This window comes from Corvus brachyrhynchos, unplaced genomic scaffold (genome assembly GCF_000691975.1).
Source record: "Corvus brachyrhynchos isolate BGI_N302 unplaced genomic scaffold, ASM69197v1 scaffold633, whole genome shotgun sequence".
Taxonomy (NCBI): Eukaryota; Metazoa; Chordata; class Aves; order Passeriformes; family Corvidae; genus Corvus; species Corvus brachyrhynchos.
The window spans coordinates 3,195,288-3,220,594 of NW_008237435.1; the positions used below are offsets into that span (position 1 = coordinate 3,195,288).

The window sequence follows — 25,307 nt, forward strand, 5'->3', positions numbered from 1 at the left end:
CCCTCATTCCCCCGTCTGACCTCTCTCTGCAGGTGACTATGAGTGAACAGCTAGCTCTCTGTGAGACCTGAATGGGACATACACATGGGCAGATGCAGCCAATACTTCAATGTTTATTAATCTAAAAAAGGGCAAAGATTACAAAAATATAAGGAGTAGAAAAGCTTAGACAAGTTAAAATACATACAGTCTTTAGGCAAAGTTTGTTTTGGTCAGCCAGAATTTAGTTTATCAAATGTCAATTCAAAACAACAGGGGTATAAACTAAACAAAATATTATAGTAAATTTATACTAAAAGGTGACAGTTACCCTTCTTTCCTAAGGCCACTGTACCACAGTAAATACTCTGATTCAGTGCATTACAACATCCACACATCAGAGCAGTTCCAATCAGGTGCTGCTGATACTAGAAAAATAACTTTATTTAAAATTTTTATGTATAAACTAAAGCAAATTTTCAGGTGTAGTTTTGATCACCATAATTTTTAAAATATATTGTTCTTCAATAATCCCACTGATTTCACAAACCTGTGAAATCAAACAGAAAAACACAGAAATTAGGGCTAAAATGTAATGTACTCAAAAATAGGAGAAAAGGAAAAATTAATCCTTCACCGTGTTTGCATTTTGTAAGTTTTCAATTATGCTGAATTCGCAGTTAAATAAGCAACATGGATCAGTATGTTGGTGAATCTCAATTCTTTTTCATTTTAAAATATTCAGAAGCAAATAACAGTGTCTTTAGTTACACTATTTTTTCCAATTATTCAGTGTTTTGGTGGTTTTTTTCTGCTGCTTCTTTTTCCATAGTGGTAATAGATTGCAAAAAATAGCCTGTGTTTCAAAAAACATTGAACATAATATGCAACTGTGATGAATCAGATAAGCTGAGATAGCAATGTTTTAATTTCTGGTTGTGTTCAGGCTGAAAACTTTCCCCAAAGCAAATGGAAATCCAGCTTTTACAAATATTTACATATGCATATTGCAGTGGACTGTTTTGCAAATGTTGCTGACTGCAACAGAACCTGCACCCTCCAGTGTTTGTATAAGATGTAATTCTGTAACTGGACCTATCACACAGATCCATTTAGAGAACCAAAGTTATAAGCTGGAAATAAACACCACAACCACATTTAATTGCACAGGTGAATGCATAAAGGTCTCTATGTTACCTTAGGAGCCTCCACCTTGCCATTTTTAAACACTGAAGGAAATCAGGCACAGCAGCTTCACATTTATTCACTCCTTTTGAACATATAAATATGCAAGCCCTTTCTGGGAGATTAAAGAAACCTGGTAGGAATAAACTCTCCCCATTATCTCCAGCTAATTAATTAAATACAATAGGAATAAATTTCACTTTGTCAGGTGATAAGCCTGGACTTTTTATGTGATTCTGTATTGATAATCAACAGAGCAAGGTACATACCATGAAAACCTCTGCAACAACAACAACAACAAAAACCAACCAACCAACAAAACAAACAAACAAACAAAAAACAAGACATAAAGCCTAGGAAACCTTAGCAACAGTTCTTATCCTTTATCACCTTTATATGGTTGGGGGCTTTTTGTTATTTATACCTAATGTTCAACTGCTTTCCTTGGAGGTGCTCCATTTAGCAGATACTCAAGCTCTGTCACAGTTTGAAGTTTGATCTTTAAGTAACAAACTTGTCTTACGGTGGGATAAAGAAGAGCAAATATGAGTAAACCTGTTTCATTTGCAGATTCCTCTCATGACTGTTACCCACAGAAAACACAGGGACTGGTCTTCTTAACTGTAGAAGTTAAGAAGAAGTTAAGAAGTTGACCACATGTTAATGGCTTTGAGTTAGTTTCCTCCCATAATTTTTGCTTATAACACTTGAAGCTCCTGGTTGCTACAACAGAGCATTTAATTTCTCTTGTCCAGTTGGATGAGCCAAATCTTTTTTACTTAAATGTCTACCTACATATATCAGGTTATCTCTGAAGTTCCTGGTTGAATCCCTTTATGCGAGTGAGGTAAATTCCTAACAGGAATTCCCAAACCCTGGGTCATTTTTAATCTTCCTCTGAAATCCCTCAAGTAATCCCAATCTATTTTAATGGCAAAACACCTAACCCACAGGGTTTTTTTTATTGATATGATGTGGAATAATTACTTTGCTACTTAAGGCATTCAAGAAATGGTCCACCCTTCTTTGTGACAGCCTTAGGCTGAGAGCTCACACTGAGATGATCTTCTATGACCATCCTAAATCCATTAGGTCACTGATTTCCAGGACAAAGCCTCATTATTCTTCAGCAGAGACAGATATGCTTCTCTGGTGCCAGATATATTTCATTTGCTTCAAATATACTTCATCTGGTTATAATAAAGCGCATTTTACTGGAATGTGGCCATTATACCAGGGGATTCATATCATTTAATAACTTCAACTTGTCCTTCCCACCCATTATCCAAACCTATCAGACCCTAATGAGCCCCATTCATCTACATCTTCCCATTAGAAACTGTATTTTTTGATTCCTAGTTGAGCCAGCTTTTAATTTACCTAATGTGTGTCCTGATAATTCTCTATGCCATTTTTTAAATTATAGTGTCATTTTTTATTCCATTAAATGTCTTTGGAAATCCAAGTTTAGCATAATAAGGCAAGCTGTAGAAAAAGATATCTGTAGGTTTGGAAGCTGTACTGAAAACAGCTTTCTGCACTAAAACAGATTTTAAGAATTTTTTTTTTTACTCACTGCAATGGAAAATTCCCTTTTCATACTAAATATTTAGTCCAATGTGAACTTTTCCAAAATGAAACCAAATATTAGTCAGTATAAATAAAGTAATGTGAATTAAAGCCTTAATAATATAAAAAGATAAGAGCAGCTTTGGATTTAAGCACATCCATTCAAAAAATAGGAAACTTGAGTCTAACTCCAACTTTTCCTAACTGCATTTGAACTCACCACTCACTGCCCAACAGACATCTGACTTCTGGTAGAAAAAATTTAAATCTCTACTTTTGTTTCACCATCTATAAATAATTAAACCAAGTGGGCAAGTGTCCATGCTAGAAAATTGTTTTTATCTACTTTGAGACTCAAAAAGCAGTTACATGAAGTGGTGCAGCTTCAGCTATGAGTGTCACGAGACTTCCAGCCAAGACCATCCAATAGGCCTGGAGAAATTCTGTTTACAGGAGCACAGTGCTTTCTGGTATCCCATTTCTGAAGTGGACAAGAATTGTCTCAAGCTAAATACATAGCCAAGCCAATGGCAGGCAGAATGAGAGACAACCGATTTTCTTTAATATACATAAGGGCATACTGGAGAAATTTACAAAATAACTCATACCTCAAGCAGACAAAAGCTTTATGACACCCTCTGCAGAGGTTACATGGAATGGGGAGATATGACTTTTTTACTGCAGTTTGTATTACCACTCTTGAAATATTAAATGAAAGAAAGACACCAATAAGTTTCTCCAGAAGATTCATGAATTGGGATAAAAGTCTCCCAGAAGTTCCCTTTTGGGGAACTTTTTTTTTAACTTTGAGTTAAAAAAAAAAAAAAAAAAAGGTGTATTTATAGTGAATTTATTATCCACTGAGAAAATAACACCAACTACAACAATTATGTCCTTACTAACCAGACATATAATTGACTTAATGTTTGACTGATGCCTCATAAGCACCTTACTCTCTAGAGAAACCACATCTAGCCTTGCCCTCAACTCATACCCACTGAAAGAGATGTTTCCAACACAGCTATGCTCCATCAGAGCAGAACACAAATACAAACAGCTGAATTTTAATGACAGAAATGGAATGTGTTTGTGTAAATGTCATAAAGTTTGCAATGAACACTTGCTGCTCTAAATCCAATTCTGTCATTCTTACTCATACTGGCTGAGCAGAGCACCTGGCTCTAGCAAAAGCAAACTTTCACAGCAAAAACATATTCCTGCAGTAGACTCCTCCTTATTGTTAACTCTGACCAAGCAATTTTCCAAATCTTAGGAACACTTATTTTCATATTTAGGAAAAACTCACTGTTTTGGCATGTGAATTTGCTCAGTGTAAGGAAATTTACCCACGGACAAATACTGTATTTGGAATTTTACTAGAACACAGTCTGAATTTCTCAAGTCTACAAAAAAGCCCCCATCCTTCATTCTTTTGGGTTTCTTCCTAGGCAGATGGGTGCAAATGGGAAAATGAAGGTTATCTCCAACACCTCTTGAAGTCATCAGCAGAGTGTCTTTGACCGCAGAGTTTCAAGACCAGTGCAAGAATGAATGGAGTAGAAATCCCACTTCTTCCCAACCATCATTGATTTATCAGCAGACCTTTCACTGTCAACCTTAGCAAAGACTTTTGCAGATGAAGAGTGGCAAAACATTTACATTTCTTGCCACAGGTCATGGGGTGAGAGTTCAACACTTGCCCCAGATCAACTGAGCTAGAAATGAGCATCTAGTGCTCCTTTTGGCAAGTTGAAATGAAGTGATAGTAGACACACAACTTCGTGTGCCACTGACTACAGGAACTGGCATGCCTTAAGCACAAAGGAATATTTTTACACAGATGATCCTTAAGGTGCCTTCCAACCCTTAATGTTCTGTGGGTGTATTTAATTTGGATAAACCAAGTAGCAAGCTTTCAAGAGCCTGCTTTATTCACCTATCATGTACATCTGCTAGGTGGACTGACTGGAGGTAGGGATCCTTTACGTCCAAGGCTGTGTGACCTGGGGAAATCTGCTGTGTGGGTTACTTCTTGAGTCTGGCACCCAAGAAAGCAGACTTAGGTTTTTGGGCAGCAAATCCTTGCCAAGACTACAGATGGTAGATTAAATTACACCAAAAGCCTGTCTTTGTCTTTTCAAGGTTCTTGGAAGCTAGAGATACTTAAGAAATTTCCAACCTGTAGTATTTGTAGAACTTGTTCTCAAGTGAAAATTCAAGCAGACTCCTGTGAGTCCCCTGAAAGGACTTTCTTCTCACAAAAGCTGGCTAAAAAATGTTCTGGTGGTAGTAGGTGCAGTTCTTCTGTTTCTGTGTCAGTACCCCATAAAGAAGAAAATCTATTCTTGCCAGCTCAAAGAACTTTCATCAAAGTAAAGGATTATGCAAGTGGTAAATATTTTCCCCACAGCCCTCCTTTTCCCAAGAATGATCTCTGTGCATTCTCTGAAAGCTCTTTGCAGAGAATCAGCACAGAAGCAATCTACTGTAGAAAATAATGGGGAACTGTCTCCAGAATGACAGCTGAGGAAGAACACTCATGAGGCTCTGTCTAGAGACATTTTTAGTGATTCTAAAAGAACACCACAGGTCCTTGATTTTGTATCATACTGCCTCGACAACTTTAATCTCTCATTGTGTAGAGAGTTTCAAAGGAGAATACACTTAGCAAGCAGAAGAGATTTAGTTACTAAAGTATAATAGCTCTTAAAATGCCTGTGTTAATTCCTATTTTTAATAACAAAATGTACATTACAAGAGCAAATAATTATATACTATCTCTTTCTTTGAGCTATGGCCACAAATTTGATTAAGTGCACAAAGAAGAAAAGGAAAGGGTATGCTAAAAAAATCAACAAAGCTTCTTAAAAATATTTTTCTTTCCTTCTTTAACATAACAAATCATTTAAGCTAGAATGATTTATACCCTTTTATATGAGTAACTATTTGATTTAAAATGTTGTTATAATTAGTAGGCAGGTTTAAAAATTATTGACTTCCAGTTATCATTGAAACTTGCTGCTAAGGATAAATTTTTTAAATGCTGTCAGAGAGCCTGGAGAATTTAAAATGTAAAGTCTGATTTACAAGAACTGAGAACCAAGATCTCATTTCCATAAGACAAGATACGCGCTGTTTTGCAAATGATGTTTGTCGAGAGATGTTGAGATTCCGAAGTGAGCCAGTTCTGTTATCACTTCCTTTGAAAATAGCCTCTCTAAACTCTTACATCTGAATACATTTGAAACTGCTCCCCCCTTACTTTTTCATTCTTTTTCTTGTAAAACTCTAACCAGAAGGTATTAATTTTAAAGAATTCAAGGTGACTCACACAGTTTCTCTTTTTGCATTGTTTTCCCACTACCAAAAACTAGCTTTACACCTGGCTGCTATTATCTCAAAGTAGTCAAAGAATGTGGTAAACATTATCCACATGTAATTTATTAAAAGCTGAGTTAAAGAACAGGTGTTGCTATTGTAAAGATTAATTTTGCAGCTCTTCTGCTCAAACTCACAAATTATGAACTCCTGGGCCTTCTCAACACTAAATCACACACAAAATATCCACACAGATTCATTACTTTGGCGTGACAAATGATGTGTAATCTTGTCAGCTGCTCTACCTACAATCACTGGCATTAGCAAGTGTGCCAAAGCCCCTTGCTGACTCCACTTTACAACCAGGAATTGGCAGCTTCTCTTTGTCAGCAGTGGCAGTTGTGCACTTTCTTGACAATGTCACTAGCATAAAAACTGAGACAGGAATGTTACCACCATTAGTCATTTTTAATAAAATTTTTCACTCTTAGATTTCAATTACAGGAAGTACTACTTGAATAAAACATTTTTTGTTCCATCACTTTAGTTATATGAGTAGAAACAGTGATCTATTATAGAGGGTGCACCAGCTAACTACACTGCAGTCAACATGGGTTCACAAAGGGAAAGTCCTGTTTAACTACTTTGATAGCCTTCTATGGTAAGGGCACCCACCCAGTGGATGAAGAAAAGGTGATGGATGTGTTTTTTCAGGATTTTAGCAAGGCTTTTGATACTGTCCCTCATAGCATCCTTCAGGACAACTTGTCCAGCTGTGGGGGATGAGTGGCTGCAGGCTGTGCTGGGTGAAGAACTGGCTGAAGGGCAGAGCTCAAAGGGTTCCAGTGAATGGGGCTACATGTGGCTGGCAACTGGTCACCAGTGGTGTTCCCCAGGGGTCAGTTCTAGGGCCAGTTCTGTTCAACACATTTACCAATAACCTGCAGGCAGGAGTTGAATCCACCATCAGCACATCATTTGCTGATGATCCCAAACTGGGAGGTGCTGCTGACTCTCTGGAGGGACAAGAGGCTTGCAGAGGGATCTATGCAGACCGGAATGCTGGACAGTGATTAATGGCATGAAATTTAACAAGTTAAAATACCAGATTCTGCAGCTGGGATGGACTAATATCAGGCACAAGTATAAACTGGGAGAGGAGTGGCTGGAGAGCCTCTCTGCAGAAAGGGATCTGGGGGTGCTGGCTGGCAGCAGGCACAGCAAGAGTCAGCAGCGTGTCCTGGAAGCCAACAGGGCAAACCCCATGCTGGGGTACATCAAATGCAGCACCACCAGCTCCTCAAGAAGGTGATTATCCCACTGTATTCAGCATTGGTGCAGCCTCACCTGGAGCACTGTGTGCACTTCTGGGCACCATAATTTAAAAAGGATGTGAAGGTCCTTGAATATGTCCAGATAAGGGCAACAAAGCTGGCGAGAGGGCTGGAAGGAATGACCTGTGAGGGGCAGCTAAGGACTTTGGGCTTGTCTAGTTTGCAGAAAAGGAAACTGAGGGGCAACTTCATTGCTCTACAGCTTCCTGAAGAGTGGATCTTTTCTCTCTTGTATCCAGTGACAGAACACATGGCAATGGTTCAAAGCTTCACCAGGGGAGGTTTACACTGGATCTTAGGAAGGATCAAATCTCTTTATGGAGAGGGAGGTCAAACACTTGTGAAGGTTTCCTAGGGAGGTGCCAGACTTGTCAGTGTGTTCAACAGGCATTTGGACAATGCCGAGCCGCTCTGCAGAAAGGGATCTGGGGGTGCGGGCTGGCAGCAGGCACAGCAAGAGTCAGCAGCGTGTCCTGGAAGCCAACAGGGCAAACCCCATGCTGGGGTACATCAAACGCAGCACCACCAGCTCCTCAAGAAGGTGATTATCCCACTGTATTCAGCATTGGTGCAGCCTCACCTGGAGCACTGTGTGCACTTCTGGGCACCATAATTTAAAAAGGATGTGAAGGTCCTTGAATGTGTCCAGATAAGGGCAACAAAGCTGGTGAGAGGGCTGGAAGGAATGACCTGTGAGGGGCAGCTAAGGACTTTGGGCTTGTCTAGTTTGCAGAAAAGGAAACTGAGGAGCAACCTTGCTGTCCACAGCTTCCAGAGGAGGGCATGTGGAGAGAGAGGCACTGATATCTTCTCCCTGGTATTCAGTGACAGAACATATGGCAATGGCTCAAAGCTGTGCCAGGGGAGATTCAGACTAGACATTAGGGAGCATTCCTTTACTGAGAGGATGAAAGACTGGAACAGGCATCTGAGGGAGATGGTCACTACCTCAAGTCTGTCACTGTTCAAGAGGGATTTGGACATTGACCTTAACAACATACTTTTTTAACTTAACACTTTGTTTTTTGGGCAGTGACAGTGACCTACCAGGATTCTTGGAATACTACAGTACAGGATTTTAGGTGCTCACAAGTCCTCACACCCACACAATTCAAGTACAGCAGCTATAAGAAACCATGCTGTGTACCTGATATGTCCCGGAGCATCAGTCTCCCTGGTCACATAATTGGCATCAGTCTGTGTGTGCACAGCCAATCCAACCAATGTTTGTAGGACTGTAAATTCATTACAGAAAATACAGAGGAAAAATTGCATGCACATAAAAGGCAGGTGACAGGGTATCTCTTGAGCCTCCTAAGGGGAGCTTCAGTCCAAAGATAACTGAAAGGCTCTGGTGGAAGTCATATTACTGGCTTTGGACTAAAATCAGCTGGATGCACACAATCTCATTTTAACATTTTACTAGTGCTCAAAAAGACCTGGCACATGCTCTTCAGAACCTCACTGCATAAATTTAAATTTCAGTCAAACTCTGGGCTATGTATGAATTTGTGAAACTGATGTATGAGTAGAAAACAATTCTTTTAACTAGCATAATGTAAAAATACATTCTGTTTATCTGGCATGTTTATTATGAATCCTTAATCCCTTATAGAATTGTTCCCTTCTGTAAAGAAAATGTGTTTTTCATATGTTAACTCTTCATGTTTAAACCAGTACTGAATTTTCTAAACATGCTGATTAAATAATCTGTTCTTTTCAAGTGTATCACCTAAAATCTGTTAGGAAACAGTTTGCATATTCACCCTTGCAGATCACAAAATTACTGTGAATTAAAGAAAATGTGAAACAGTAAGATCATTTACAGGTACGTTGTAGGCAGGGGGAACTTGCTACAGTTTGAAAGAACTGCAATTTATAGCCTGTTACTTGTAGTTACTTGTTCTGTCATTTAGGCTCTGATCCTGCTGACCTTCACTTCCATGATTACAAAAATACTTCAAAGAGTGTAGGATATTAAGGATTACTTGTATGATTAAGAACTTTTTTATTAATACAGATGAATTAAAAAGAATGCAAGCAAAACAGAGACAATAGAGTGACAGGCCTAAGAAGGGAGGCTCTGCTTTTCAGATCTGAAGTTTTTTAGGGTTTGTTTTTTTTTTTGCTGGTGAATACAGATTTATTAAACAGACTGCCTATTTCAAGTTCAGGTTACTTCTCTGGAATAGCTACTTTAACACATCAGGACAAATTGTTTCACTTAGATTAAGTAAAGTGTGGTCTGTGATCATTTTGTCATTGCTCAGTGACTGCAGGAAAGCTTCTGCAAATCAATCCTGTAAGGTCTAGCCCTCAGACAAATAAGTAATTGGTACTTGTGAGAAAAGCTCCTGTGAGCAGGCATGACATCTCCACAGTATTTGAATATATGGAAAATAGAAGTTAAGTTGACGGTTTTTGATGTATTATCTGGTCCTTACATATATACTTACATTTGTCTTGGTCAGCTTCCACTCCTTCACTTTCTGTGTCACTTGGCAATATCCAAGGTTGATGAGCAAGTTGAAACTGTTGTAAGAATTCATCCTGCCACAAACAGATCTATTTTAGATTAAATGACAGACAATTGTTCTGTATAAATGAAGACTGCAGCAAACAGTAGCCTCAATTAACTAGACAGGAGAAAGACTTCAAGAATAAAAAAACTTTGCTGTGAAATAAAACCAGAATGTAGAGGATATGCAGGCTCCTTAGAAATTATTTATCTATTCAGTAAAACAAACAAACAAAAAAATGAACCCAAAACCACCGAAATGAAGGGGTCTATTTAGCTGTCTATCTGCTATAAACACAGATATGACAGGCACATATGTACTCATCTTGGAAATGCAGTGACAGAACAAAACTGCAGATATTACATCTGACCCTGCAGTTTTTGGACTGCATAGACATTTCAAATGCATTTTGCTTAAGTGAGGCTTTGATTTGTCAAAATTTTCACTGTTTCTAGTCTAATAAGAACAAGAATCTGAAACCTGATTTAGAACCTATGGTTTTATTGCAGAAGGAGAAGGCTTAGGAAGGAAAAATGTTAGGGAAACTTTTGTCTCCAAGATACCATAAAACATCAAAATACAAATGTTTTACATGGTTAAAAATCCATATGCAGCTGAATATATACTTTTGAAAATGTTTTAAAATTACCTACTTTTTTATATATTATATATATGTATGTGTATAAAAATATTTTTCCATGCAGACACACACATATGTATGAACATGTACACACACAGACATATAAAATACTTTGACACATTCCTTTGCAATATTCAAGGGGAGAGATAAGCCTGGAATGCACAGTTTTATTTTCAAAAGCAGTTCAAACATGCAAGTTTAGTCTCTAAAAGAAAACTTTAACATTGCCCAGATATCATAAAATTAGTGGCCAGATTTTTATAAGTTCTTGAAAAAAAAAGGTGGGTAATAACCCTTTGTTGTCTTACATCAGCTGAAACCAGAATCTACATATTTAAAGGTAAATTGTACTACAACATAAATTTTATTCTTAGCCTATCTGATTTAAACACAGAATTCAGGCTTTTTGAAATCAGTTTTGGGAGACTGAAGGCTGCTCAATCAAGATCTCTCTCGCTGGGAGTAAATTATTAATTCTGTTAGTAATGTGTTAAAAAACTCCACAAAGATTGCTGCCATGGCCCAGCAGTAAACTCAGGCAGGAGCTCCAGGCCTCACTCATGAATTGCCATTTCCAATGTGTTTGAGAAGGTTGCTGACGACAACACTGAACATGTTTTGGTTCATGTAACAGGATTCTTGCATTAGGGATGAGTGACTCTCACACTGATCCACATAATCTTCCAAAAACACAGAGCAAAGACTTGAGCCAGGCAGTGGAACAGAATGAAAGTATCTGACCAAAAAGAGGGTCCTCATCACAAGTTATGCTCTGTACTCCAGTAAATAGGAATAAAAGGTTTATTAATCAAGGCTATATTCAAGTAAGATGAAGTTTCCTGCTCTTAAGAATGACAGACTAATAAGGATTGCTGAATATCACTTGAAACTATCTCAATAAATAAAATTATTGTAAAATTTCATGTGTTCAGAAAATGATATGGGAAAAAAGGGAGTCAGTAGTATTTTCATCTCTACAGCTATTGACAAGTATCACAGAATTGTGTCACTTTAATGGAATCCATCCTAAAGAGATAAGCAGGGTTCAACATTCCTTTGCCAATTTATACAAAACACCAAAGGATTAGGTACGTGCATAAATGTATCTCTGCCAAAGGATTTGGAACCCAGATTTATTAGCTTTATAGAGATAATAAAACTATTTCTCTAGGTAGCATTTCTTTGCTATAATTCAATTCAGCCTTGAACAGAGCTGATAATAAAACACACCTGTTAGAACATAGTAATATTATGTGTGCCAGAAGGCAGAAACTTGTCCACAAAATCTCAGATCATTATAAGTCTTGAGCATTAAAAAACCCCAAAACATTCTTAACAGCTGATATGTTAAGTACCTGCCAAATTATTTAAGATTTTTGCTATAACAAGATTAAACCACCCATGCTGAAGCATGAACTTTACTAAAGCTTAAGAACTTTGAATTGTATTTATTAGTAATATTTTTCTATTTAGACTTGTTATGTTACTCTGAAACACGTTACAATCTAGGATGCATACATAAGGCATTGAGAGATATGTTAAAATTCCCAACAAATAAACAAGTAAATAAATAAATAAAGCTCCTTATGGTAAAACATGTTGCTGGTACCCAGTAGTCACATTCTTTTCAACTGAATTATTTTCATCAAGTATATATCAACGCTGTACTGATTAATTCCATTAACATCACCTACGAGTAAAGAAGCAGAATTATTTCCAAAATCTTATCATAGTATCTTGTATAGGATTGGCAATATAACCACAGTGTATTTACATCCAGTAGAAATTCCCAGTTGAGACCATAAGGCTAATAAGAATAAAGGCAATTTCCCTCCTTTTATTTTACTGGTTTTATACAGGAAGAGGATACAAAACCTACAATGAAAGTCGCAAAATAAATTACATTATCAGCCTTGAGTTTTATGTTTGTGATCTGTAAAAGTACAAAGACAGAACTCTTGTTGTTCTCCTACCCCAAACCACCTCTGCCTTTTTAAAATATGTCTCCATGGTCAGAGAGAAGCTGTGACACAAGAAAATAAGATCATATGGCCACAAATAGGAGGAAACATCTAACATGGCAAAAAGTGTCAAAGAACAGACATATTTCCTGGGTATGTTCTGTCTAAATCCACTTCTCTAAGTGACCAGGAACTTTAGTGGGCAAAGACAGCTTAAAAGGGCTGTAGATTGGCCGTACCTCCATCAGCTACTTTCTGATATCCATGGGCCTTTACAGCCTGGCAGAGGCAGGTCTTCCATATGAACGTGTCATACTAGCAGCTTTCCCTCTGGAAGCAGAGCTAGTCCCCAGTTGAGTTTCCATTATATCAAAGGTCACTTGTGCATGTCAGAAAGGATAAACAGGGTCTGAGCTGGGTCACTAGCAGCCAAGGTACTATTGTACCCAGTGAGCAATGAGAAAGAAAAGAATTTGTCACTTCTAGAAGGGATTTTAACAGAGGATAAGATCCTGCATAGAAATGCTGACATTTAACATCAGCTTTACAGTGGATTTCTGGCTGAATCTGGACATGCTATTCTAACTGGAAAATAGAATAATAATATTGCTAACTTCCTAAAATTCTTGAGACAAATATATACATATATGAAAAGTCTAACAGGACACTTACTGTGAGAGCTGTCAGCAAACAGAGGTAACAAGACACAGCAAATTAAAAGGGACTCTTGGTTATTATTACTATAACTACAGAAAGGTTGTGGAAGAAAGCATTTTTAATTGCCTGCCTTTTTACAGGAAAGATCATAAGTGATGGGCAGACTGGATATCCCTTGGTGGAGACGCAGTGCTCATTACATACACGTACTTTCAGGAGTATATACAGTAATTTACTTGGCATCACATGACTATGCATCAGTTAAGAACAAGACTGCCTAAAAAGGAAGAAAAAGAGGGGTGAAGAATTTAGTAGGAGATAATTAAACCCTTCATTTCTTCTGAACATCCTTTAGTTAAATACTAATTTCATTTCTCATTTTCTGATACGTGAGAAAATTGTAACACACAAACACATCCCATACTTCACAAGAATCACAAAGTGATTTTTTTTTGGTAAAAAAAAAGTGTTAAAATTACTGATTTTTTTTCCATGGAAAACTTGTGCTTTGAAAATATAACAACTGGCAGTGAAGACACTTATAGGAGAATTGTAGTCACCTTCAGTCCTCACGTCTTTAATCTGGATATTCAACTGTAAGTGAAGAAGCAGCTCGAGTGATAGGATTAGTGCACTGCCATTCAAACACCAAAATAATGAGAATTTATTTTACCTCCAAATTTAACTAAGAATTCCTCCCCAAATTCTTTAGTTTTAGAGTAATCTGTGCCTCATTTCCTTTCCTTCACAACAAATAATGGATGTCATATAATTAATTGCAGGGTTATACTAAGTATTAAATCTCTAATTTTCCTACAAGCAACCCTAAACAACACTATCATAAACAACATTTTAAATTTTCTTTAGAAGTCATTAGACTGATAATACATTGTGTCAAGTCTCACACCCAACAGATTATTAAAACAGATGATACTTCTCAGAAACAATCTAAAGGTATGATACTATTTTCAGTCTTGGAAAAAGGTCTCCAGGCTTTGACAAATGGATTACAAAGAGATTGCTAATAATGGTGGGAACAAACATACTCCACCGTTGAAAAATTAGCAGTCTAGACATATAGTTCCTTCCCAAGTCAGTATAGAAGGACTGGCATATCCTGAGAAAAGACTCACCTTTGTAAGGCATGTATAGAGATAGACAGCAGGGCTTTTCTTCCACAGGTGCTTTTATTTCCACTGCCTACACACTGAAGTTATCTTTAAGGCAGCTAAGGTTAGCAGAGGAGAATCCTACTCAGAATTTACAAGGTACTTTAACTGTTTGTTCTGCTTTGTTTTAAACAAAGACTAGTCCTGTAAAACCCATTAATATGGGACAGAAAATTCTTATGCTGTAAATCAGCCTAGTTAACATGCACATAGCATTAGATAGTGATTCAACAATGTTGGACATTTTCTCTTGCAATTCAGTTTGGTGCTTTGGAAAAACCTGTCCTTTCAGTGATGCCTAACTAATCATTCCAATGTGCCCAAAAAAATGAAATAAAAAGTAGACCAATAAAATATCATGCACTGCCAGTGTGGCAGGAAAAAAAATACCCTGGAACATAAAGATTAGATAAAGTTGTGCTTACCATTTCACCTGTGAGAAACTGTAAGGCTAATAAAATTGCTATGCATCATACAGGCAAGCCCTACCAAGCTCATTGTAAATTTGGGGGGCACGAGTGTTTCAGTATTTCTGTAATAATACTGATATTCTCTAATGAGTACCTCTCAAAGCTGAGCAGTATTTCCTTGCTAATTTTCTCATCATTATATTTCAAGCTCTTTTCAGCACAGTAGGTGACATTAGGTATACTGATGTTACTTGAACATAAAATGCAATCAAGTCTTCACATTATTAAACATAGCAAAAACATTAAATTGAAAATCTTACTTCTGATAAACTGTTTCTCTGAGTAGTGACAGTTCCAACAACATCTCCACTCACTTGCACAGAAAGCCCTGAAGCGGCACTGAGGGTCCTCCCCATTTGGCTCTTAGATGACAAAGATCTGCTTCTTTGAATACTAATAATGCCTTCCCTATTTCCTTGGTTGCTAGGGGTAAGAGGCCGTGACAACAAGCTATTTGGGGTCATAGGTCTGCTCCCTGGAGTTGATGGCCTGTTGGTTTGTGCAGCAGGCGTTGAAGGTCTACTGCTTGTGACACTGGAGACCTGTGTTCTGCTGTTAGTGGGCAGCGGTGGTGATTTGCTTCCTTGGAGCTGAATGTTCTTCCCCGTCGGAGTTGGCACCTGAGGCCTGGGGGTTTGGCCCTGCGCAGCCTGAAGAGTGCCTGGATGGTCAGAGGTAACTACACTGGGATGCTGGACACCAGGGCTTCTTGAAAGCCTTGCTTCTTCCCACAGTGCGAGGTCCTTCTCAATGTCTGTGCACACACACACGAACAAAACAGAAAAGAAAGAAACTCACTGTTTCTCTCTGGTTTAAAACTCTAAATGGTTTTCTGCAATGTAAGTGAAAACCGGAAGCTGTGCAGAGAAAATATATTCATGCTTAAAATAAAAGGCATCTGAATTAACAGTCCAAATGTTTGGCAAGCATTTCCCTAGTTTATTTACATTTGATTCACTGCAAACACAACTATCCCACAGAAATCAAATATTACCACTTTGTCAACACAACCTATAAAAATCCCTCTTGTTTCAACAAAATTATGTCTCTGGACATAATTATGGCTTTTGCACAGCTACTGCAAAATAAGATTGTATCAAACCAAGATGGTGCAGCGATGTAAACTTGCTATACTCAGCTGCACCAAAGAGCAATCCAAAACTGGCTCGAGGCAAAAGTTTTGCTTCTGGCCTTGCTGTCTACTGCCCAACAGAAACTCTGAGGGAAATAACCATTGAACTCTAGCACATCTAGATTTGTGATCCTGTTTGAACCTGAATTTCGTGTTCTGGCCTGCCAGCAGTGCCACAGCAGGTGATGGCATTACCGGCATCCAGAGTCCAAGGAGAAAAGGTTACAGCCATTTGGTGGCCCAACCCCTACCTCTCACACAGCCACAAGAAATAAGATCTGTTTTAGAAACACAACAGATTAAGGAAAGTGAATGAAAAGTGTCTCCTGAGATAATTTAAATCATATTAATGCTTCTAAGGAATTAAATCAGAATATATCCAAAGTCAGGCAAGGGTAGCTGGAATTTAGGTTGGCATTGATAACATATTGAAAGTCCTTGCAAGAACAAATGTAGAGCTTAACAAACAGTTTAATCAAGTTTATTTTATTTTACACTACTGTTACGAATTTTCATTTTCCCTAGCATGTACTCTACTGTACTTGATTTTTATAGAGACAGCTGATTATCTTTAAAAAAGGAATACCATTTCCCACTTAAACGGCACAAGTCACAGTCCCAGAAGCTTTAAATCAGCAAGGCTCTACTGATTTAGTTGACACCTATTAAGTCAACTTGTCTAAAATAGGCATTTAATTTTTTTATTTTGATAACAATTATTTAAGGTTCCAAAAGTCCTAAAAGAAACAGATTCTAAACTGCATATTGGAAAATGAGATTTTCTTTCACTTTTGTTTACCATTAGGTATAAAAGGAATGTTGTATGTTAAATAATTAAAGATGTGCTGCCTTAACATCAACATAATTTATAACATCTTGAAAACAGGAAAATAAACCATGTCAATTTCATGTTACTAGTCTAATACAACATATTGCACACAATTCAAATGCTTTTACTCGAAAAGCTAGTAAAACTGAAATAGTTGTGAAAGCATCTAAAAAAGTATCTCTCAACTTCTAAAAAATTAGTATTTTGCTGTTAACAAATTTCAAAACATAGTCAATATTTCTAGCACACAGTTAAGAATATTTCTAATTGATTCCTTGCTGACCTCTTAAAATTAATGATTTCCATTTTGAAATTATTACATCTTTGGAACTACTCTTCCACTATGCTTTCACTTTGGAACTTCATAGAATCAGAGGATGGTTTGGGCTGGAAGAAACCTTAAAGGTAAACTGCTTCCAAACCCCCTGGTTATGAGCAGGGATGCCTTCCTCATGTCGCTTAGAGCCCCGTCCCACCTGGCCTTGAACACTGTCAGGGACAGGGGATCCACAACTTCTCTGGGCAGCCTGTTCCAGTGCCTCACCGCCCACACAGTAAGAATTTCTTCACAACATCTAATCTAAATCTCTCATCTTCTAGTTTAAAGCCATTATTCCTTGTCCTATCACTACATATCCATGTAAAAAGTGCCTCTTCTGCTCTCTTGACAGTCCCTTTAGGGACTGGAAGGCCACAATTAGCTCTCCCCTGCAGCCTTCCCTTCTCCAGACCAAACAACCCCAAATCTCTCAGGCTGTCTTCATAGGAGAGGTGCTCCAGCCCTCTGAGCATCTTTGTGGCCTCCTCTAGACCCGCTCAAACAGGTCCACATCCTTCTTATGCTGGGGGTCCCAGAGCTGAATCCAGCATTCAGGTGGGGTCTCATGAATGTGGAGCAGTGAATCACAGAATCACAGGATAGTCTGAATTGGAAGGGAGCCATAAGGATCATCGAGTCAAACTCTTCAGTCTGGGCCATAGTGGGACCAGACCCACGACCTTGGCATTATTAGCACCAGGCTCTGACCAACTGAACTGATCTTAGAGGGGGAGAACCAGCTCCCTTAACCTGCTGCCCACTCCTTTTTTGGTGCAGAACTTGTGACATGCCTGGCAAAAATTCAGGGGCCAATAAACAATACTGTGGGCTACTTGATTTAAAACAAATGAAGAATATGGTCTTGTAAAGATCCAGCTTCGTCTATCTCTTTGCAAAATTAAACATCTCCAACTTGCCTGTAGTGAATTCAGCATGCTAAGAAATAGCATGAATATTGAATGATTTAGTAAGAGTTAAATAAACATTATATGCTGGCTCATGTTTCCTTAATTTCATATAGCAATCAAGCCTGCAGATAAACCAATTATTATAATCATTTCTCTACATATAATTAACATGTTTCCATAGCATAATTATTCAGTTTTATTTACACATCCTCTGTTTGATTTTGCTTAAATATAAGCTTTTCAACCAGAAAGAAAAAGTAATCACGCATTCCCAGCTTTGCAGTATTATCTGATCCATATTAAATAATACAATCGAATTATGACTTAGGATTTTTAAAAATCTTTGTTGATGTCATTTAAAGGAAAATAAAAAGCAAAGAGCTACTCAAAGGCATTTTGCTTTCATATAAAAAATAGCAGAATAAGGATATGATTCACAAGCACTTACAAACTGTTTATTTTTTAACAGTTCTTTTTGTGATAAAATATTTTCCAGAAGTATACAAAGACCACAAAATCAGTGTAACAAACCAAATCGGCAAGATACTGGAATCAACTACCAAAAAAATATTCTCTATTTGCAGGCAATACAAAGCAATACAACTGAGTAACACAAGAGCCTGGATTTTAGACAAAAAAATATATGAGTCATATGTACAGAAGGAAAAGAAAACTGATTGCTCCAGTATCTGATTTTGTAAAACTGCTTCTTTCAAATATCAAGGTGCTGAGGTAGTTGCTGGCAGTTGCTGCTAGTCCCTAATTTAGGCACAGGCACCAAATTATGCCTTATGTTAGGAGTGAGTTTTATCCAGCACATAGTCCATAAGGGAAGGCGAGGCCTCTTAAGAAGGTGTATCTGAGACAGGGAACCATTCTTCATCATTACACAGGTAATCCAAGTCATAACCCAGGCATCTAAATTACTGCCTAGATAGGCAGCCATTTCGAAGAATTAATAGGTTCCATCGCGCTTGCTGAGAGAACTGAAACAAGAGACTTGCTGATATCACAGACACTTGAACTTTTGCAAATGTGTAAGACAAATGAGGCTAAGCAAAACCACAGCATTATTATCTGAGGTACTCTGAAAACGGATTATTCATGGAAATTATGTTATTCTTGTCTTTGAGGGGAATAATTGTCTCAAGCACCACTGGTGTCAATAATAAGACATGAGTTATTAGGAATACAATAGTCTAATGTCTAATAATTGGGCTGTTTTCATGTGAAGTTCTCAGCCAGAAAAAAAATACTGGATGGTAGAATGACTGAACCTCATGTTACAGCTTTACTGAAAAAACAGGCCCAAAGTCAAATGACAGGAACAACACTGATGAGAGAGAGAAAACCTTGTGGGTCACACAGCTGCAGAAGGAATCTCAGAGATTAAGTGAATATAGCTAGTTAGTTTATAGTCAATTAAGTATTTAAAATTCCATATTCTATTGAATATTGTAGTTATTACTGTCATCTTTGCCAAGGGACTGCATTTTTCATAGCATAATGCATACAAGAACAGCTTGTATGACCACGGAATTGAGAACAGTTAGGACATAAATCAAAGTAGGGAGATCTTCACCAGACCCCTCCTGAGTGACAACTGCAGCAACATAAGGGAAAACAAGTGCTGCCTTGGTAGCACAGGCCCCTTGGGTACACAGGTCCTTGCTATGCTACAGAAACCACATACTGGTTTGCTGCTCTCCTGATTCCCACTAGACACTCCTGGGAGTTTCAGTTTAGAGAGAGAGCTCATGGATTTTTCAGTCTTGTTTGGCGGTGGCTGAAGCTCTAATAGCGGTAAGGTATATGAACCTATCAAAAAAACCCCTTCAATGACAGCATCTCTATTGTCAGACACAAAACCCACCCAGAAAGGCTTCATTTGTATATATCATAATTTTTAGTTCTTGCTCCATTATGAGCAAAATCTTTTCCTAAAAAGCCTCCCTCACTGTGCTCATAGCTTTGTCTTCTGCCTCAGCTGCAACATCCCCTTTCTAAAGAGGATACAGCTCCCAAGTCTTTCACACCAGTGTAACTGGCAAGATAAATATCCAAAGTCTTTTAGAAAATCATCCCGAAAGTGTTCTCTGCCTCACTCTCTAAATGACTTGAAAAAAGGATCAGATAAATTTCATTTCTACCTTCATTTTACATATACTGTCTTTATGTTCCAGTGCAACATTACTTTTCATAGATTTACCCTTTGAAGCTTTCACCATATAATAAATAGCATACATAACATAGGACTACCACACTATAGGTCTATGTCATACCTTATAATGAAAGCTGAAGATAGAAAACATTGGTTACAAAGAAGAACAAATTGCAAGCTAAATTTTAGAATATTTGCTGTTAATCTTTACAGAGCTGTGAAACATCTATTTACCAAAAAACCACACTTTTTTTGTTTGACTTTTCAGAAATGGTTATCCCATCAAAAATACTGCAGGTGTTCCAAGGCACACAAATTAAAAGGCTTCACTCAACCAGAAGTCTCATAAACAAGGTGAGTTTTTCCTGCAAAGCAATCTATTCACCAGCTAAACACCCATTGCAGCCTGCTTTTAAAGACTGTTTAACAGTAAGTAAAACATTGGCACCTGCTGATTGCATAAGTCTGGGTGAAATATGGAAACAAAAAAATAAGTGCATTATTATGCTTTCAGACCACAGAATATTTAATACAGTTTTATTAATGTTCAAGTACTGTACTTACAGTGAAGTTCATTAAATCTACAAATAAAACACTAGTTGTGTTTTCTTCAATTAAAATAAAGGGGAAATTAAGGTTTTCATCTGTTTTCATTGGCAGGTGAGTTAGATAATTCCTTCCTTCATCTGAAATATTGGCAAAGCAAGCTGGGTGAGTACTTCTAGGCATTTTATGGTTCCTTGATCCCATACATACCAGCTAGGTGTTTTTCCATGGTCTGAAGTTCTTTTGCTGCTAAGGAGTCCTTTAGGAGTTTCTGCCTTGGGGAACCTCCAGGTCTGACAGTCATGGCATCCAAGGTCCAAACTGTCTGAGACTTACACAGATAAAAAGAAAATGGAATACTTTTAATCTCGTTTCATATTTATATATTATACAATAAAAATATTGGTGTCCCCATTTAGGATCAGGAATCTGGTGCTTATTATGTAGAATATATAAAATTTTATGCAAAAGACTACAAAATATCATTTCTTAACATAAATAAAATAAATAGTAGGAATTAGCTAAAAGAAGCAATTCCAAAATAACTCAAATATACACCTTCACAGAAGCTCTTGCTCTATGCTGACACATCATAACAGGACAAATTCCTCAATGATTTAAATTCTCTTCAGTTCCAACTACTTAGTAAGGGTTGCACTTAGTTTAAATTACCATAACATTTGGCACTGTATCTCTGCAAAGCAGCACTTCTGGGAATATCAGAGAATTTCCTAATCAACATTGCCAGTACTGTTTTATCACTGCAAGAAGTATTCTTTTCAGAAATGGCAACTAAATCATCAGGGCAGCATAGCAGTTTGAAAGGGTTGTCAACAAACAGACCATCTCCCCAGTCTCTTCTTTATTGAACACTGTGGTACTCAAAATTATTTGCATTTTCTGGAACCCACTCAACACAGTTTCAGGAAATTTTTTGTAAAATATACTATGAGGTAACTTGATAGATAAGTATTTAAAATGCACAATAAAAACATATGGCCAAGTGTGCAAGACTTGGTCATAATGACCAAATAAAAACAACAAACAAAAGCATTAATTAAATAATTCTTGACAGCCTATCTGAAATTAATTTGAAATTATTACCTCACCAAAAATTTTAATCTGTAGTCTAGGAAGTTTTGTTGGTTTCCTAAAGAAACCAGGCTTATGCAATTGTCATTGTCATTCACCTCTTACTAATTTTTAAATCTTTCATTAAATGCCAAGCAAATTCAGAGAGAGACCACTGTTTAAAGACATTAAACTGAAGTAATTTCAGGGAGAAGAATGATTGATAAGAGGAGGGAGACCCAAACTGGTGGCCTCATTCACAGAGGGCACACAGGGCTCCACAGTCCGTCAGGCTGGAGCTGCATCACAGCTGACAAGCGGCTGCTGCGGATCACTGCAGTGAGTGATGGCACTTCCCTGGCCAGACTCTCATCCCACCAGGAAAGGTGTAGCACAGTTCAAACGATTAACAAACGATGAAAGTACAGGTTTGATATCATCTCTACTCACAAAAAAATTGCTTTGAACAGTGTAGCTGCCTTCTCTTTTAGAAAAGCAGGCATAATTCTACAGAAGTAAAATGTTATATGGGATATATTTTACATCATTCCTAATCTGTTCCAAATAAACACTGCCTTGAATGCAAGTGATCATTGTGAACCATGCATCTTTAAAATATAACACAGATTTATCCTTATCAATCAACAGCTATATTGTAATGCTGTTCATGCATATTCAAAAAAGCCCAGTCACATTTACCAGCATACAAAATAGTTTGAAGCTGCCGATAACTCTGTCCTTATTAATGCATTTTTAGAACACTAACAACATTTTTTTTTTTTTTGGCCAAATGTTTTTTTATGCTAGTTCTCCTCTGGTTAAAGTCACCTGTATTTAATCCCATGTAAATACAGAGGAATAGATGAAGAACACAGTAAATTATTCAGAAGTGAACGCATCTTCAAACACTTTTATTTCAGACATATCACTAGACCTGGTTCACTCGTTCCCCTAAGAGATTTTGAGCACTTGTCACTTTGTTCCTCACTGTGAATTCTCCATCCAAAAAATAATCGGGATTGTTGAGCTCACTGCAGAATATTAATCTCTATTAAATTACTCACATTTCTAAATGCTTATTTCAAATAGATATTAATTACCCAATACCAATCTCTAAATGGAAGAATATATTATTCTGTGATCACTTCCTCTGAAATAAATGAAACTAAATAAGAGATGGGAAGGGGGAAAATGTATGTAAGAGAACTCCAATATTTTAATTTTCAACTTGTTTTTAGATATTCTCTGTCCCCAGATTTTTATGGTGGAAAAGGACATTTTTATTTGCATTTTATAGGGTATATTTTCATATCTGGGAAAAAGCATCAGGGAAAAAAACCCCAGGGTTATAAGGATTAATCCTTTTTTTGAATATACAATTTCATTCATAAATACAACTCTGATTAAATACGGAATAAAAACTAGTCAGTGGTCTGTGGCAGTACTTGAAAACCAAACTGCTCTTCTAATATTCTTACATTGGATTATTCAAGTTTTTTACAGCAAATTATTATCAGCTTTCAGTAACTCCTTAACCTCCTTAAAACATACTTCCAAAGGTTAGCCTGATGAAAAGATCTCACTTTCCATGTCCTGGAAATGCTTCTGGAAATGAAATGGAGTTATCTTTCTCTTCTACAAACCTCTGCTGGATTTTTGTACATTTTGTCTTTACTGTACTTCATCCCCTTATGCACCTTAGTCATGCAAGACTCATACAAAACAAAGGTGACTGAATAAAGGAAGCTCTCTAGTGTCTTAGTAGAATCTAAGATAAATGAAGAAAAATGATTCCCTAAAGGTTGTTATCATGACAGTGCTTTAGACATTTATAAAAACATGAGTAATATTTAAATCAAGTGACTTCAAACTAGGAGACTCCAAATCACAAAGGACATCAAATGTCTGCAATATCTTTGCATGTTTCAACACAAGTTTTTAAATCTCTCAAATCTCATGTAAGTTGATGTAAGACATACAGATACACCTGGGTATAAACCCATACAGGCACACAACAGCACATCTACAGATTCCATACAAATCTGTTTTCAGTTCTGGACATACACAGCTATATCCATTCTTTCAAAGAATAAATATTAATTTTGCATATGATTTAAAATAAATACACTTACATATATTCAGTCTCTATCATTACATACTGTTATGTTCAAACTCGCTTTCAGATACAGAGTTTCAGCACCCTGTGAAACCAAGATAACTTTGGATGAACTTTTCCCCAAATTTTGTAACTCTTCTGTGCATTTTCTGTTTTATGTAATATTGTAAGCTTATGACATTTTTTTCAGGCAATAGCTTCACAAAAGATCAGAATAGTATTGCTATAGTAGCTATGGAAGATGAGATAAATATTTAATATTAGCAATTTCATTTCATAACAAATGTGCTTATAATAGTACCTTCCAATTAAATGTTTACTTGATAGAGAATCACAATTATCTGGGGGAAAAAAGGGTATAAGAGTTTATTAAGACATTAAAATTGTACTTTTAATTTTGTTCTTTCTCTGAAGCTAAATATTGTTAAAAATGTTAGTACATTTTTGGAGGCAGGCCCAGGTAATTTTTTATGTATTTCTAAATAACACTGAGCATTGAAAAATATTTTTTAACATTTTGAAACTATGAGTTCATCTAGGGGAATAATGCATAAACACAGACAGAGGTCCTCAGTGTCTCCAGTAAACAATTTATGCAACAGCCTTATTCCTAAAAGATAAACACAAGCTGAAAGCAGGGGATGTTATCAAGATGGCTTTGGAAGCATGTCAATTCAAATGCAGGGATAAATGAATTTGTACAGCTCTAGCAGAATTCCCTGGTGCCCCTTCTCTCCACTGGATACATAGCAGCAGTTCAGATATGTCACTTAAGAAAGAGATTCAGGCTTGCAAGCCATTTATTTAAACATTCTTACTGCACTTCACCAAAACTTATCCTTTGTCTCCTGGCCAGGAACTGCAGAGATAAAACTAATGTCAGTTACCTTAGACTTTAATGATAATGACAGTAGACTGAAAGCAGCTGAAAAATACAGAATGCATGTATGTGTGAAGTATGTGCATAGAATCCTCCCAACTATTTCAGCATCTTCCAAACTACCATTGCCCTTGCTCATTCATTAAGCTTTATAAATATTAGCACAAAACTTATAAATGGCCTATTTGCATTAACAACATTAATGAGATCTAAGTATGAGGATGTTCCTGAAAGACATTCTTTCTAACGTGTAGAAACAACTCTGTGTCCTGTTCATCACCTTCAAACTTTGGAGGTGAGGCAGCATCTCTCTGCACCAGAAATATGTTCAAAGAAAGAACGAGAACTTGTCAACTTTGAAGGTCAACTATGTGTCCATTTCTTAAGTGGTTTTCTTTATATATCATAATCAAATTTCTTCACATAAAATACATTCATTATTGCATTTTTCTTCCTTTTATCACTTAGCCAAATTACTGCTAAAATAAAAAATTGCAAACAATAAGGCCAGAGATAATCCCTCTCATCACTGATTCCCCAAACT

At 37.1% G+C, this 25,307-nt stretch overlaps 1 protein-coding gene across 4 annotated transcripts in view; it reads right to left on the bottom strand.

Moving 5' to 3' along the window:
- Positions 1-6: 6 nt before the first annotated feature.
- Positions 7-25,307, bottom strand: part of CUNH8orf34 (chromosome unknown C8orf34 homolog) — a 128,481-nt gene continuing 103,180 nt past the window's right edge. For 2 of the 4 annotated variants that reach the window (XM_017731252.1, XM_017731249.1), the window contains 3 exons: positions 20,907-21,027; positions 15,062-15,555; positions 9,118-9,935 (listed from right to left, as the gene is read on the bottom strand). In XM_017731252.1, the coding sequence (XP_017586741.1) occupies positions 9,792-9,935; positions 15,062-15,555; positions 20,907-21,027 (759 nt within the window). In that variant the 3' untranslated portion in view covers positions 9,118-9,791. Of the gene's footprint in view, positions 530-9,117; positions 9,936-15,061; positions 15,556-20,906; positions 21,028-25,307 lie in introns of those variants that run through there. The other 2 variants (XM_017731250.1, XM_017731251.1) reach the window with 2 other exon arrangements.